The sequence below is a fragment of the Mobula hypostoma genome, chromosome 18 (genome assembly GCF_963921235.1).
Source record: "Mobula hypostoma chromosome 18, sMobHyp1.1, whole genome shotgun sequence".
Taxonomy (NCBI): Eukaryota; Metazoa; Chordata; class Chondrichthyes; order Myliobatiformes; family Myliobatidae; genus Mobula; species Mobula hypostoma.
This window is the reverse complement of record NC_086114.1, coordinates 11,638,777-11,655,969: the sequence shown is the minus strand read 5'-3', so window position 1 is coordinate 11,655,969 and position 17,193 is coordinate 11,638,777. Positions and strand designations below refer to the sequence as shown.

The window sequence follows — 17,193 nt, the reverse complement described above, 5'->3', positions numbered from 1 at the left end:
GTCAAACGCAACAGATTGAAATTGAACCCTAGGATCCTTTTGGAGAAAATGCTTCAGTACCACAACAGGCCAATGTACTTCTCTGATCAAAACCTTTCTTGGAGATGTTCAATGCAAACGTCAATTGAATAGGCAGTACTTCCATAAAACTTTAGACAAAACTAGGTTATGCTCTGTGGAATTTGGCAGAAATAGTGGTAAAAATTCTTGAACTTGTTCCAGTGTAATTCAAATTGTTATTTTTCCACAAGAACAGATATATCTATCAGGCTATGATTTGGAGAATTTGGATAATTAGTAAGATTCCTTAAAGGACAAAGTGTATTTGTGGTGATCTTATCCAGTTCTTTAATCTGCTCCTTGGAGTCATAATGCTAATTCTTATTTAAATAAAGGCACAGAAAGAAATTAACTTTCATAAATATTTAATACATCATTCATTTTAAACTGCAGTTACACTGTAACTCCATCAAAATACAATCCGTATACATCGGTTAACACTTTGAAATAACATCTGTATTGTTTCTACAGAACATTCTGGACTATATACTTTATTGCCATCATGTCTACTGGCAATGATTTGGTTCAGGCTGTGCTTCCTAACAACATTCAGGAAACAGCTCATCAAAATATTAAGAGATCGGTATGACTGCAAATGGAAATACTGTAGTTTAAGCCCCCTTGCTTTAAAGTTTCTAGTTTGTAAGGCCACAAAATTAATCTGTATTCAAACAAAATGCAAAAGCTGCTCTTTAGGGGATTAAATAATACCCAAACAAGATTCAGCTGTGGAAATAGACTAGAAATTGTTAACAAAATTGTGAGTGTGTTTCTTCTCATCTGGTATACTGTACGGCACTCCCAAATCTCGACAGGATAGAAGAACAACAGAATTAGTAAAGGGATAGCCAAGTTCCACATACATTTTTACTTAAAAGGTGAAATGGAAAAGACAGACATGAGGTACATACATACAGCACCAAATCTTCAGTTATTTTGTTTTTTCTCATTAGCTATGATGTAATTACACAAGTGGCAGTAGCAGTCTAATTTATTATTCTTCATAGGAAAGCACAACATGACGAACATCTATGGAACCTTAGAAAGGAGATGCATTCAGCATACTTTCATTTGGAGTTGCCAGAGCGATGAGGAAATGGGAACCAGATTTTCTTGAAAAGTAAATGTAGCACCTCAGAGGTCGGCCAGGAATTCTTCTGGTGTCTCTCCAGTGCTTCCAAGCACTCTCACTGGGAATATCCTTATGTTGTTTGTGGGGAGTACAGGCTGAACTTCACTTTTAATGCTTTGTTTAGTCTGTCGGCTACCACTCAAGTATGGCCATTTGCAAAACTGTATAGGTACACTGGGCATCTGTGGAACCTTAGTCAGTATGAGAAGATAAAATTAATCTATAAATATAATTGTAAATGACTACCCAAGTTATCACACTCATTGGAGAGTGGTGCAATTTTACAACTAAATTCATTCGCTATCCAGTTGTGGAAAGTTTCAACTATTATAGAATGTTAGCTCCTCCTTTTTACTTGACCATGCAAGGGTCCACATTTCACATCAAACCCTAAGTTCACCTGATACCCACTTGCACTCTACGATGGAAAGCACTAGATATTGCTCAAGAACTGAACATTCCCACTTCTGTTCAGAAAGGAGGACAGTCCCAATGCAGGGTGCAACTTCCACCCATTCCAAATAATAATCTTGCTAGTACTGAATGAGCTACTCTTAGTGTTACAGGTGCTGGCTATACCACACTGAAACACTTCTGAAGATGCTCTAAATCTAGATTAATAAATAATAAGGCCATAAGACCTGGGAGCAGAAACAGGCCATTTGGCCTATCATGGCTGATTTATTTTCCCTCTCAACTCCATTTTCCTGCCTTCTCTCCATAACCTTTGATGCCTTTATTAATAAAGATGCTATCAACCTCCGCTTTAAATATACGCAATGACTTGGCCTCCACAGCTGTCTGTGGCAATGAATTCCATAGATTCATCACTGTCTGGTTAAAATTCCTCCTCATCTCTTTTGAGGCTGAGCCTTCTGGTCCGAGATTCTCTCACTGTAGGAAACATTCTCTCCACATCCATTCTATTTTAGGCCTTTCAATATTTGGTAGGTTTCTATGATTCATTCTTCTAAACCCCAACAAGTACAGACCCAGAGCCATCAAATACTTATATGTTAACCCTTGTAAAACCTGCTTCAGACCCTCTCCAATGCCAGCATATCCCTTCCTTAGATATGGTGCCCAAAATTGCTCACACTATTCCAAATGTGGTCTGGCCAATACTTATAAAGCCTTAGCATTACATACTTACTTTTATATTCTAGTTCTCTTGAAACAAATACTAACATTGCATTTGCCTTCCCTACTACTGGCTCATCTTGCAAATTAACATTTAGGGAATCCTGTACAAGGACTCCCAAGTTTCTTTCTACCTCCAATTTCTGAATTCGCTCCCCGTTTAAAAAAAGTTGACACTTTATTCTTTCTAGCAAAGTACTTGAGCATACACTTTCTACACTATTTCATTTGCCTCTTTTTTTGCCCATTCTCCTAATTTCTCCAAGTCCTTCTGCAGACTCCCAGCTTTCTTAACACCAACTCTACCTACCTTTCTATCATTTGCAGTAATAGTCTAACCAATACGTTAGTGCTCGATCAACAAGGTTAACCTGCAATTTGGGATCTGTTCTCAAGATGAGGCTTTCTATTGATGGAATTCTGAAATATTGTTCTGATCCAGAAAATGTTGATTCCCTCTACCACCTACCAGCCTCCACCTATATATTGATTATTTCCCCTCTCTGCTCTCAGTCCAGTTGCAGGATCTCAGGTCAAAATGTCAACTGTTTAATTCCTCTGCATTGATGCTTCCTGACCTGCTGAGTTCCTCCAGCAATTTCTGTGCGCTGCTCAAGATTTCAAGCATCTGTAGAATCTTGTGTTTACGTTGAACATCCCTTTGCTTCCGTGACCTGCAGTGTTCTTCTCATAGTTTAAATTTGCTCAGATTCTAGCATCTGCAGTCTCTTGTATCTGCATTCCCAACCCTCTCTGGCTTAGGGTCCAACACTCAGAAACAACTGCAGCAGCCCTACCACTGTTTCTTCAGCCTTTTCACAGGTTACATTGATTGTAATTCACAAGCAGAGGCAAAAGAATTCACTCTCTCTCCTTTCAGAGCCCAATATTATATAAAAACATATAATATTCTAAAATGTCAGACAGATGAGAGGATATTCCCATTAGTTAACTTCCAATTGTACTTTAAAATACAAAGATTTTGTTTAGATCATTTAACTAACTAATAACAATAACTTATGCAACACACACAATAACTTACAATACTCATTGCAACAAGTCAAATTTACTTTGGGGTACAGGCTTTAACATGCTCGATTGTTTGCAATTTTCTTTCCTCTGTTGAAGGTGTTGGTGAGATTCACTGACCTACTTTTCAGTTACCACGGAAGCTTACATTAAGATTCTACAGTAGGAGATCGAGGTGGGGCAGCTTTTAGGGAGATGTGTTAAAGCTGATTTACAATAGCAAAGCAGTGAAATTTAAAAACAAAATCAGGAATCTATGGCTCTAAGTGTTATAGAATCAGGAAGAATCTGTATAAAAACAAACAATGTTTCAGGGTAATACCCTATCATTAGATTGACTTAGCTCTTTATTAAAGGTGATGGTTTCCTTTTACTTCAGATGTATACTGAAGGAGAAATTTCAGATGAGTAGGGAACATGAACAATTCAGTCTCCCCAGTTTAAGGAGGCTGCAGTCAATTCTAGCATCCCTATTGTTGGAAGATTTATAAGTCTTGATAGTCTTAAGTTTTCCACATAGAGCGGATGCAAGCTTTAAGCAAGGCTACAAACTGCTCAGAAGCCTCGACAGGATGAACAGCCTTGAGGAAAGACATTTCCCTCGCAGAGAGGACAATCAATGAGATCCATAGATCTAATTGGCTTAAATACAGGGGATGTGAGGATTGTTTTTATGCACTCAAGCTACTGAGGACTGGAAAGTGGGGTTAGCTTAAGAAGTTTTGCTTTGACAGTCATGGCTTTATTGGGCTGAATGACCCGTGCTAATACCTTTTACGATTCCTTGATATTGCTATTTTAGTTGACATCGGGGAGTACTGATACCGTCTTTCCTATCCTACTCCAGGCAGTAACATTACCTAGTCAATCAATGGGAAAACATTGGTTAATGGTTAATACTTGAGAGATACCTTGGACTTGTCACTTCAACCAGAGCTGAAAATGATCAGATGAATTCCTTAAACTTCAAGTTACTTGATGGCACATACAAAAAAGGGAGAAATCACCATCTATGAAGTAAATGACTGAGCACGAAGCCTCTAATGCCGCACAATATAACATACAATTAACACGGGAAAATTTGGCATGAGACAATCATGAAGGAATTAAAAGACACCACTGCTGCTGCCTAACAAGAGAAACACAGCAGTCCCCTGTAGCACTTTCAGTATTTGGCCTAAAAAAATGAGAGAGAACCTTGTTTGGAACAATCCTTCACCAGGTCAGGCTAAATTGCAAAGCCATAGACAGTAGCTGCCATTTTACTTGCAATGCAAATCCAGCGATGCCTTCCTTTTTATACTGCCCAGCTGTGTGAACAGATGTTGATACCTCCAGAGTCAATCCCAATTTCAACTATGTATAGGAAGCAGAAGAGAAAGAGACCATGTTAACTTAAAAAGCATTTTGTTCTATTTAGAATTACAACATGACAAAGATTTAATAATCTAGCTAGAACTGAAAGACTGATGTTAAAACCACAGTTTTAATCATCCAACACATTTTTCCGTCTCATCTGGTTTTTGCCACTATCAAGCAATACTGCTGAAAACAGATGCCAAAACCCAAAATAATTCTACATTGATGTGCTTTGAGTCAAATAAACATTTCTTTCCCCCTCCAATATTCTTTCTCCTATGATATAAACAATTCCTCGTAAGCAGCACATTTGATGGGTGCAAGCAGCTCTGCTAAACCTTGTCCACATTAGACAGCAAGAGACTTCTGAAGTTCCGATGTTTTCAATCACTATATTTAATATAAAAGGCATGAGTTCAATCAGTCATGTTACAATTTCAAAGGGAAACTTAGTTTTCCATTTTGTTCTTCCTCCCTGTTGTTCCTCTGGCAAGGTAACGCCACTGACAGCCTGGGCTATGCAATCATTTGACACAATGATTCAACTGCAACCCAGCAGGCAAATTAATACCTGTGCTTTGACTTCTGCTTTTATTTTTGGTGTGTGTTCAATGCTTCGTATTCACAAAATGCACCAACAGCTTTTAAAATAAGCATTATTTTTTCCTGAGTGGGAATGAAAAAGTTCACCTTGCTTTTCAGAGAACGAGGCAAAAATAAATGTGCAGGCAAAAGAACTTGCAGCATCACTTACTTTCTCGTGGTTGGAATGGCAAGTGCCCCAGAACTCAACCTTAAGATGTTCTGAGAGTTATAGTAAGTAGATTAGGTGGCTGTTCAATGGAGCACCTGCCTTCAGCCTGAGAGATGAACTTGAGCTTCCTATTGTCTCCATTTTAATCATCTATTCCACCCTGATCTATTGGTCTGTGGCCTCCTGTATGTTATAATCACGTAAACTAGAGAAGCAGCAGTTCATCTTCTGTTTGACAACGCTGCAGCCTTCTGGACTTGAATATAGCTTCAGATGACTCAATTTATCTGTCTGTACCAGACATCTGTGATATTTAGTTCAGCTTGTTTTCACACCATTTTTATCTTTTTTTAAACTCTGCAATTTAAGGTTCTTATAGCCACGGGGTGGGGTGGGGGGGGGGTGTAGTGAGGATAAGCTCCCACCGCCTATTAAATGCTCCCAATGGTGTGCGTCTCAAATACTTTCTGACGACCAAGTCCAGCTCCTAGCTTCATGTGTGGCTTAGCTACTAAGCCCGGTGGAACCATTTCTACTGAGGAGGGTCAAAGGTGGACTACTGGTGCCTTAAAACCAGTTGCTTTGGGCAGATGGGGCTCATCAGCCATGGTTCGTGGCTCGTTTAGGAGAAGGAAAACTGATCTTACACCTCTGCTGCTTTGAGGCTATACACACTCATGAAGAAGGCTTTGTGAGTAAATTCCGAGGAAAAATCTGGAGTTGGAATCGCTAAGGCAGCTCTACACCGAGTTCAACATTGACTGGTGCTAAATTCTATCAGCCTCTGCCATTCCTTTGGATTTATCAGCTGTGTGGAGAAGGGGAGCTTGCTGCATGGACAACAGCTTGCTCTCCACATTATACTGCCCTGGCTTGCATATCACATAGACAGCTAGGGCGCAATATCCATGTTCAACCCTGACCAACAAAGGGCCTCACTCTCTGGCAGCTGAGGACAGGCCACCTGACTTGCCAGGCATATCTTCCAATTCTGTATTGCACAGCTCCTTTTTTGTTTACATTTCTTTTCCCTAATTGTTCCTATTCAGGAGGAGCAGTTTGGGAGGATTAATGCTGCCTAACAGCAACTCCTTTGCTTGTATCTTCGGAATCAGCTCTATCTCCATCTTCAATATCTCTATTTTTCCCTTTCAGGGTACTTTTGAAGACCCTGACCTGGAGTTACACGCTGACTATGGTTCTTTACGGGAATGGGACTCACTCTTAGGGTTTCATGAATGGTCGTTGTTCGGCACGCCAAGGGCACGGCCTAAGAGCTCTGCTCGCCTTCGGAGGACCGAGATTTCGTGGCTCTGGAGACGGGGATCGGAGGTCGGTGCCTCTGCAGGAGATTGGTGTGTTGTTGGAGATGGATGATCTCTGGGTGTATGCCCAGAGACACGAGATCTTTGGACGCAGAGCTCGGAAAAAGTGACACAATGGACTTCTAACATTGTAAACCAGCGAGTTGTTTGTTATGTCTCCCCTCTCGCTGTGAAACGGAGACACCTCTTTCTCCCTTATTAGAGAGAGCCTGTGGTATGTCAAATACCAGGTGAACAAGTAGTCTTTTGGGTACTGCAGGTCTGTGTCTTTGTTGTTGCTTTGCTCACACTTGAGGGCTTGGTGGTGGGTGTCGATGCTTTTTTTTTGCTGGTGAGGAGGGGGGAGTGTTACTTGCTGCTGCTTGCACGCGGGAGGGAGGGGAGCTTGGGGGGGGTACTTTTGGGGTTCTAACATTTAACTGTCATTCATTCTTTGGGGGCACTCTTCTGTTTTCGTGGATGGTTGTGAAGAAAAAGCATTTCAGGATGTACTTTTCTCTGACATTAAAATGTACATTTGAAACCTATTCACTCGTTGATCAGGGAACCTTGTTTACATCTTATCTCTGTGGTTACCCTGTTTTTACCTTCTCAAAAATCCCTATTGTGGGTGGACCTCCTTCCACATACTCTGCAGTTTTGGCTCCTTCCCTTGTTTGAGCAAGGTCCTCCTCCTTGAAACATTAACACAACTCAGATGCAGCCTGATTTGCTGTGCATTTCAAGCATTTGGTTTAAGTCTACTAGATTAACATCAGCATTTCTTTGTAAGTGTAAATGAGAAAGATCAATGACAAAAATAATGACTTGTGCGCCTTTTAGGTGGATGCAGACAGGTTACCTTGAAGGAAACATACATGCCCTTGGTTTCTGCTTAAACAGCTGAGATGACCATTAAGGAGGCAATGATCTCATGAAAATTTCCTGTTACTTCATAATACAATCATCAAGCTACTCTGCACCACATAGTGACACAGTCCACAACCATTGTATAAACTGTTCCTGCAAACATTTTTTCATATAAATATCCAACTAAAACTCAAATTAACTGACAAATACAGATAATCCTCTTAACAACCATGACAATCTCAAAGTGCTTTTTGATGCAGGCTCCTCACCTGTCAAGTCGGCTGACTACATCTCGCACTGTAGTAATGAGATTCTCATTACTTTGAGGGTTGGACAGAATAATGCCATGTAGTTTCCTCATGTAGGAATCAATAGTATCCAGCGTGGGAACCTCCCCAGAGCCTGGAACATAATAAAAGGAAACATTCAACTACAGAATTAAAAGCATATTTAAAAATATAGATAAGAGATTCTGTAGATCTTGAGCAGCACACACACAAAATGCTGGAGGAACTCAGCAAATCAGGCAGCATCTATGGATGGGAATAAACAATTGACATTTTAGGCCAAGAACCTTCATCAAGACTGGAAAGGAAGGAGACAGAATCCAGAGTAAGAAGGGGGCAGGAGGGGAAGGAATACAAGCTGGCAAGTGATAGATAAAATCAAGTGAGGACAAGATGGGTGGGCAGGGGAGGAGGAGGAAGTAAGGAGCTGGGAGGTGCTAAGTGGAAGAGACAAAGGGTGAAGAAGAAGGAATCTAATTGGAGAGGACAGTGGACCAAGGAATAAAAGAGAGGTGGTAATGGGCAAGTCAAGAAGAAGGGAGGAGACGAGAAAGGGTGAGAGAGGAAAGAAAAGGGGGCAATAAATTACCAGAGAGTAGAGAAATAGATGTTCATGCATCGGGTTAGAGGCTACGCAGACGGAATATGAGGTGTTGCTCCTCCAAGCTGAGCTTGGCTGTCGAGGAGGCCATGGAAAGACAATTCAGTATGGGAATGGGAAGTCATATTGAAATATACTGCCACTGGGAGATCCTTCATTTTATGGTGGACAGACCAAAGGTACTTAATAAAGCAGTCCCCCAGACTGTGTTGGTTTCACCAATGTACAGAAAGCTGCATTGGGAGCACTGGATATAATAGGTGACCCCTGCCAACTTGTAGATGAAGTGTTACCCCACCTGGAAGGACTGTTTGAGGCCCTGAATGTTGGTGGAGGTATATGGGGAGGTGTAGCGCTTGCGATGGTGGCAGCAGTAAGTGCCAGAAGGGAGATCAGTGGGGAAGGAGGATGAATGGACAAGGTTGTCATGTACAGAGTGATCCTGATGGGATGCAGAGAAGGGAATGGTGGAGGGAAATATGTGCTTAGTGGTAGGATCCAGTGGAAATGACGAATATAGATAGATAGATAGATAGATATACTTTATTGATCCCGAGGGAAATTGGGTTTCGTTACAGCCGAACCAACCAAGAATAGAGCATAAATATAGCAATACAAAAACCACAAACAATCAAACAACAAAATGCAAACTATGCCAGATGGGAAATAAGTCCAGGACCAGTCTATTGGCTCAGGGAGTCTGACCCTCCACGGGAGGAGCTGCAAGTTCGATGGCCACAGGCAGGAACGATCTCCCGTGCCACCCATTGTTGTATCTCGGTGGAATGTGGCCGGAGTCCAACAGTAAAAAGTTCAATATCCGAATATAGCAGAGAATGATGATGGGTCTTGACCTAAGATGTTGATTGTTTACTTCCCACCATATTTATCTTTTGTCCTTGACAGTTGTGGTAGCTCCTCCAAGGCGTCACACTTTCCTGACAACCCTGATGAGGTACATTTGCAGATCATTCAATTATCAGATATAACCTTAACTGAGCCTAACATCCCGTTTCTCCAAGGTTCACATATTTCTTACACACGGCTTCCTCATGTGAACAGGGGGTGGTTCAGCTATATTGCACTTTAGAGTTCGCATTTACTGATCACTTCGGTATGTGAGCTACCTTCAAAGCTATATCTATAGCTTAACAATAAAGAAATTAATACACCAGATAAAATAGAACCTATTGATCATGACAATACATGCTTTCAGGAAGAAAATCCTCAGCTGTATTTGAGACATCTGGAAAGCAGATTTTCCTGCTGTGCATTAATTCATGAATTAATTATATGAATACAGAGTACACAGAAACTGTACTCTATTCTTGTCTGTCATTTTTGATATAATGCTTCAGAAGTGCATGGAAGTGGCCAGCTTAAAAAATTTTTTCCATTGCAATCTTTTTCTAACCATCCCTTTTAGTCCAGCCAAGTTTACAAACCTGTTGGCACTCTATAGGCAATGTTAGTTGCACTGTATGAACTATGGGACTGAAATTAGTCCTAGGCTGTATGTGCTAAATGCATAATAGTAGCTGTACATCACTTCTAAAGTTCCATTGAATTTATCTCAAGTGAAACAGAACCTTAGAAACTAGAGAACAGTGTTTTTCTTTTGTACATAATAAATTTCTACCCCATGGTTTTCCATGCTAGTTTCTTGCCGCTATCCTTATGGTATTGAACAATACAATCTATAGGGGGTAATTACAGTTCATTGTTGAAAACTCAGATTTCACAAAATGGTAGTGTCGGACCTGAGCAGCTTTCCTGTTTCATACATACATCCAAAATAGGGTAGTCCTTTCCAGTGTGCTTCTGACATCCAATTATTCCTTTGACTTTCAAAGACAAAAATCCTTTGCTAACTAAAATCAGACCTCCATTGTTAATGCAATTTAGCAAAGCCCACAGAATTTTCTAAGATATTTATTCGTGAAAGGAATCAATGGCTGTTCATGAGTTAACAGCTACCTTACTTTCTTGACCCTTATTAGCAAGGAGACATTAAATCCACAATCCCTAATCTGGCTTCAAAATAAAGATTGAAACCAGAGACATCACCTGTGTTGTCTCTCTCAGATTAGATTTCAGGTCACTAAAAATGTGACAGTTGCGTTCAGTGTAACATGGTGGTAAGGCATCACCTTAATTATTCAAGGACATTCTGTGCCGACTCCTGGCAGCAGATCACTTTAAGGGACCAACATAAAGAACCCCAACTCCCAATCAGAATATACAGTCAGTGGCCACTTTATAAGATATACCTGGTCATTAATGCAAATATCTAATTAGCCGATTAGCTGGCAGCAACTCAATGCATAAAAATGTGCAGACATGGCCAAGAGGTTCAATTGTTGTTCAGAGCCAACATCTGAATAGGGAAGAAACGTGATCTAAGTGACTTTGACTGTAGAATAATTGTTGGTGCCAGACAGGATGATTTGACGATCTCAAAAACTACTGATCTCCTGAGATGTTCACACACAACAATCTTTAGAACTTATAGAGAATGGTGCGAGAAACAAAAAATATCCAGTGAGCAACACACACAAAAAATGCTGGTGAACGCAGCAGGCCAGGCAGTATCTATAGGAAGAGGTACAGTCGACGTTTCGGGCCGAGACCCTTCGTCAGGACTCAAAGTGAGCAGCTGTTAATGCCTTGTTAATGAGAGAGGTCAGAGGAGAATGGCCAGACTGGTTTAAACCAACAGGTAGGTGACAGTAACTCATATAAACATGTATTACAACAGAAGAGCATCTCTGAATGTACAACACGCTGAACCTTGAATTGGATGGGTTACAACACAGCAGATAATGAAAATGCACTCAGTGGCCACTTTATTAGGTACAGGTGATACCTAATAAAGCAGCCACTGAGTGTATAACCTGCTCATATACCAGACCAAGCTCATTTTGTCTCATACTTAAATGAATAAACAGTGTATCGTATTTTTCAATTGTAATTAGGAAATCCTTGGTACTGGTTATTGTCTGTTTCTATTTTCAAAAATCTAACTTGGAACTGCTTTCAGCGTTCCATCTTAAAATATTGTAGTCTGGAATGGTGAAGGTTTAAGTACCTGGCAATGGTACAGTGGCAAAGCTGGATGTCAGTGCTTGCCGCAAGGTATCCAGGTGCTGCTGAAGGACGACATTTCGGTTCCGTTCTTGCATCACATCCACCTCCAGCTTCTCAACTGCTGTTTTCATGCTCTCCACGTGTTTCTGCAAAGCTGCATTTCTTTCTTCATATTCTATGTTGGATTTCCTCAGCTGCCGGAGTTCCCTCTCCCGAGCTGTATATCAAAAAAATAAAACGATTACATTTTAAATTGAAGAGACAAATTATTGCAAATACAGAAACTTGAAATTAGGGGAAAAAAATCAAGTGCACTGAGATGAAATCTCCTCATTGGTGTGGAAGAGCAAAAGAACTTGCAGTCATGGTTTACCCCCAGAAACTAAAAGAATTCTAGGTTTTATCTCAAGAGGTGTACAACTTAATTGTCTCTACAATTAAAACTGCAGAGTACTGTCACAAACACAAGAAAATCTGTAGATGCTGGAGATCCAAAGTAACACACACAAAATGCTGGAGGAAATTAAAGGCTAGGCAGCATCTATGTAAAAGAATAAACAGTCGACGTTTCAGGCCGAGACCGTTCTTCAGGACTGATGAAGGGTCTCAGCCCGAAATGTCAACTGTTTACTCTTTTCCATAGATGCTGCTTGGCCAGCTGAGTTCCTCCAGCATTTTGTATGTGTTGCAGAGTACTGCGTGCAATAAGAGGAGAGATAGAGGCTTGATTAGGATGCAAAGTAGAATAAAACACAAGAAATATCAAAAGTAAGCCGAGCGATCCCTTGGATAATTTTCCTGCCTGGTTCTCATAACTCTCAAATCTTACACGGTTAACTTCAGCCACAAATATGCCTAATGATTCAACATTCATATAATATCATCTATTAACTACATTGAGTGCAAAACTCCAAAAATTCACAACTCTAATAGGAGAAATTCCTCCTCATTATTATTAAAGCCTAGTAGAAGAAACATGAATACAAGGGAAAAGCTGATAAAAGTCAGATTCTTTTGGAATTCAGATGATTAAAAGTGTTTAAAATTAAGAAAGATTGGTCAGGGTACACGGGTAGAAGCTGCTTCTGATTATTTTGGGAACAAAAGACTAGGTACAAGCTTAAATTTGTGTTACTTTGAACAGAAGGTAGGAGACAAATCCCAATATAGGAGATATTGAAACTATGGAATCCTGGGTTAGCTGTCAAAATTATAGACTAGGTTTCTAAACAAAACAAGAAGAGCTAAAAGTGACATGTGATCAGAATGATTACATATGAATAGAACAATTCACTGCTAAAATGGTCTGTTTGGGCCCAATGCCTTATTTTCATAGTACAGATGCTTTCTATGTGTCTCTTTGTTCTTATCCACCCTCCCCACAAACTTGAAAGAACTGTTCCAGAACATAGTGTGTCCTCCTACCTTTACTGTGGTCTAAGAATTCTTCAGAGAAAATAGGAATATCAAAGACAGACCGATCCTTGAGGTCACCCTGCTTCTGTAAAACAAATCACAGATGTCCAATAAGTATAGGGTTCTTCCCAAGTTTTAAATCTATTCATGTTATCAAGAATCCAAACAACTTAAGGAATCATTATGTAGAAACTAAACTCAAAATTCTGTAACACAAAAATACCAGCCTTATAAAAAAAATTGCTACACCTATTAAGACAAATCATTTCTCTCCCGCTATCCTACCATTGCTCACTAAACCAGACCATATGGAAAACCTCTACTGGGCACTGCTCATCTGGCTCACATAGCAAGCTATCAGAAGATACTCAAGAGGTCTAAAAAGGTATTATACTCTACTCATGAGCTTATTGGCACCTCACCTGTTATTCAAGTTCAAGCTTAATTATCATTCAACTATACAAGAATACATCCAAATGAAACAGCACTCCTCTGAGGCCAAGGTGCAAAATATACAAAGCACAACACACACAGAGTACATTCAAAAGAGCAAGCAAACATACCATCACATGCAAAAAAAATTATCTATATAGTCCTCGCTACAACCAAGGTCATGTGGCTCCCCCACTGTCTGTTGCACTAACAAAGAAGGGAAATGGGCCTGTGGTATCTTATATTATCAACGTCCAACAGGATCTTGCAATTGCAAGAGAAAAGTCCAAGACAATCACCCGCCATTACACTGCATGGCACCTTCAAGCACCAACTCCGATGCCTTCCTGTAGCAGGCAACAACACAGTCCACACCACGTCCAGCTCCTCTGCCAGTGAGCAGCTCGCTGATGGGGTAGATCTGCAGTCCCTGAAAGTTGAGGTTCAGCATTGTCTTGCATTTGTAAAATAAAGACCCTTAAAAAAGCCTAAAACACCTCTGGTTGGCCCCCGAGAGGCCGCTGTGTCCAATAGTGCGAAGTTGTTCAGTGATGCATAGTGCCGTAGAGCTGGGTTCAGTCCTGACCATGTTCTGTCTGTCTTGAATCTGCACCTTTTCTTTCCGGCTGCATGGGTTCACTGAGAATGCTTGGCTTTCTCCCACATCCCAAAGGCATATTAATTAGTATGTTAGACACAAGAGAGACTGCAGATGCTGGAATCTGGGGGCAACACAAAACTGGAAGAACTCAGTGGGTCATGCAGCATCGGTGGAGAGAAATGGACAGTCAACATTTTGGCTCGGGACAGTTCATCAGGATTAACCTGGGATGTAAATTGCTCCTGGTATGTAGGTGAGTGGTAAACTCTAGGCGTGAGTTGAGAACAAGTGGTGAGTGAAAAATAGGATCAATGCAGGTGTAATGTAAATGGGTGGTTAAATGCAGAGTAGACTCCGTAGACCAATGGGTATGTTTCCATGCTTCATCTCTCTCTAACTCTGTACCTTCAAGAACATTGTAACTATGAACTAGCTTAGGGCTCCAATCGCAGTTGAATGATAGCTCCCATTTTCCCTGATGCTTTACTTTAACTGTATCTTTCATGAAGATACATTTCACTTTTATTCTTCATAGAATACTTGCAGGACAAAGAACGAATTTTAATTTAATAATAGCGACAAATAAAAGATGTATTAAAAAATACAGAGGCACACATTTGCTCTCAATCCTCCTCTTTTTCATTGAAGCAGACTTTTGTACAGTCAACTTTCCAGCATTTGAACAGATAATTCCTCAAAGATAGCTGTGGGCAAGTTGCAAGAAGAATGAACAATGCAAGACAATGAACTGCAATAACAGTTCTTATTTAATTATTCAGCAGTACAATGCAGAGTGGGCCCTTCCGGACCTTCAAGCTGCGTCACCCTCATCCAACAAACCTGACGACTGCTAACCTAACCATGGGACAATTTAGAACAACTAATTAACCTCCCTGGTACATCTTTGGAGTGTGGGAGGAAACCAGAGGACCCAGAGAAAACCCACACATTCCATGGGGAGGATGTACAGAGACTCCGTACAGAATGGCACCGGAATTGAACTCTGAACTCTGAAATGCCTTAAGCTGTAAAGTGCTGTGCTAACCGCTATGCTAGCGTAGCACCCTATATTTGAACGCAAACTTAGATGAGCTATGTATTCATCGGGAGTGCAGAAGAGGTCACACAGCTAATCCCAATTCACTTCCCAAATGGAACTGACAGATGGGAATTCAGTGAAATTCTTGATTTATTTTCAAAACACTGCAGCCTAAGTGTACCCACCACTGCCTTGTGTAAATGAGCTAAATTAACAGCGATTTGAGATCTCAAGATGAAATGTAGATTCATCTGGTCTGCAAGATTCAACCCTCTGAGTTTTGATGGCCTGGACCATATATATTACCAAAGACGAAGGACTGGCAACCCTAACAGACATTAAGGTGGATAAATCCTCAGGGCCTGACCAAGTGCATCCTCAGATCTTGTGGAAAGCTAGGAAAGAAATTGAAGAGCCACGGACATAGTTACGGTACATATCATAATCAAAAGCCAGGAGGTTGGTAATTTGCTGAGAGCTAGATCTACGGCATTCAACCCTGTACAAGAAAACCAGGTATGACTTGCGGAAGGCTACGAGGGATGATTGATGCAGAAAGTTTGAAGTTAATAACTCATCGAGGTGATTGATAAGTTTGTGGCCTAAGGTAGAAGGAGATGAGTTATTAACTTCAAACTTTCTGCATAATCACTCAAAGAGTTGACCTGCATGTGCATGTAACGTGAGCTATATATCTCATCTCCTTCTACCTTAGGCCACAAACTTATCAATCACCCATGCTGTGGACACTTTCTGGAGGTCCAAGATCCATATGCTCCACAAACGCTGGACTAAGTGTGTAAATGTAGGAGGGGACTATGTTGAAAAATAAATGTGCTAGGTTTTCTAAAATTGACTCCTTCTACCTTAGGCCACAAACCCCTCGTATTTCAAGAGCTAAGGAACAAAGTTGAGTGAGATTGGAGGAGACATCAGATGCATGTCAACTCTGACAGGGTTTGTAGGATATTACTTCTTATAAAGCAAAACCCAACATTATGAACGGCAGTAATGCTTCACTCCCAGAGGACCTCAAGGCCTTTTATGCTAGCTTTGAAAGGGAGAATAAAACTACAGCTATGAGGATCCCTGCAGTGACCCTATGATCTCTGTCTCGGAGGCCGACATCAGGCTGTGTTTTAGGAGGGTGAATGCTTGCAAGGTGGCAAAACCTGACAGAGTGCCTGGTAAGGCTCTGAAAAACTGTCCCAACCAACTGGCAGGGGTGTTCAAAGATTATTTTCAATCCCTCATTGCTACAGTCAGAAGTTCCCACCTGCTTCTAAAGGCCAACAATTATACCAGAGTCAGAATTATTATCACCGGCATGTGTCGTGAAATCTGTTAACTTAGCAGCAGCAGTTCAATGCATTACATGATATAGAAGAAAAGGGGGAAAAAAAGTAATAATAATAACAATAATAAATAAGTAAATCAATTACAGCAGGGGTCCCCAAACTTGTTGCACCACGGACCGGTTTAATATAGGTGATAAGTCAACTATAAGTCACTTATATGTGGCTAATATACTCAACTTCGTTTCTAAAAGGGTTTATCTAACGAATTTAATATCAAACACACGGCGCATATTTTCCTCGCATGAATATAGTGATAAGTCACTTACAAGTCAATAGCATCATTACATTTTAAATAACATTTGGATATTAAACACACAGCCCATATTTTCCTCGTATGAACATATAAAATCATTGTGAGAAAAGGACATGCCCTGGGTGCTGGAGGTCCTTAAGAAGAGCCCAAGAAGAGCAGTGTGAGCTGCCTTAACAACTATCAGCCAGTAGCACACACATCTATAGCGATTAAATGCTCTGAGAGGTTGGTCATAGCTAGAATCAACTCCTGCCTCAGCAAGGACATGGACCAATTGCAACTTGCATATCACTATGATAGGTCTACAGTGGATGCAATCTCATTGGCTCTCCACACATCCACACAACCATGGATCACCTGGACAATACAGATGCCTATGTTAGGGTGCTGTTTATTAACTACAGCTCCAGTGGTTAGTAGTAGTAGTCATACTTTATTGATCCCGGGGGAAATTGGTTTTCGTTACAGTTG

At 40.7% G+C, this 17,193-nt stretch overlaps 1 protein-coding gene across 4 annotated transcripts in view; it reads right to left on the bottom strand.

Annotated features, from left to right (window-relative positions):
* Window positions 1-424: 424 nt before the first annotated feature.
* The window catches only part of hmg20a (high mobility group 20A), a 92,234-nt gene continuing 75,465 nt past the window's right edge, over window positions 425-17,193 (bottom strand). For 2 of the 4 annotated variants that reach the window (XM_063070445.1, XM_063070446.1), the window contains 4 exons: window positions 13,049-13,124; window positions 11,625-11,840; window positions 7,918-8,050; window positions 425-4,717 (listed from right to left, as the gene is read on the bottom strand). In XM_063070445.1, coding sequence (XP_062926515.1) covers window positions 4,714-4,717; window positions 7,918-8,050; window positions 11,625-11,840; window positions 13,049-13,124 — 429 coding nt within the window. In that variant the 3' untranslated portion in view covers window positions 425-4,713. Of the gene's footprint in view, window positions 4,718-7,913; window positions 8,051-11,624; window positions 11,841-13,048; window positions 13,125-17,193 lie in introns of those variants that run through there. The other 2 variants (XR_010020856.1, XM_063070447.1) reach the window with 2 other exon arrangements.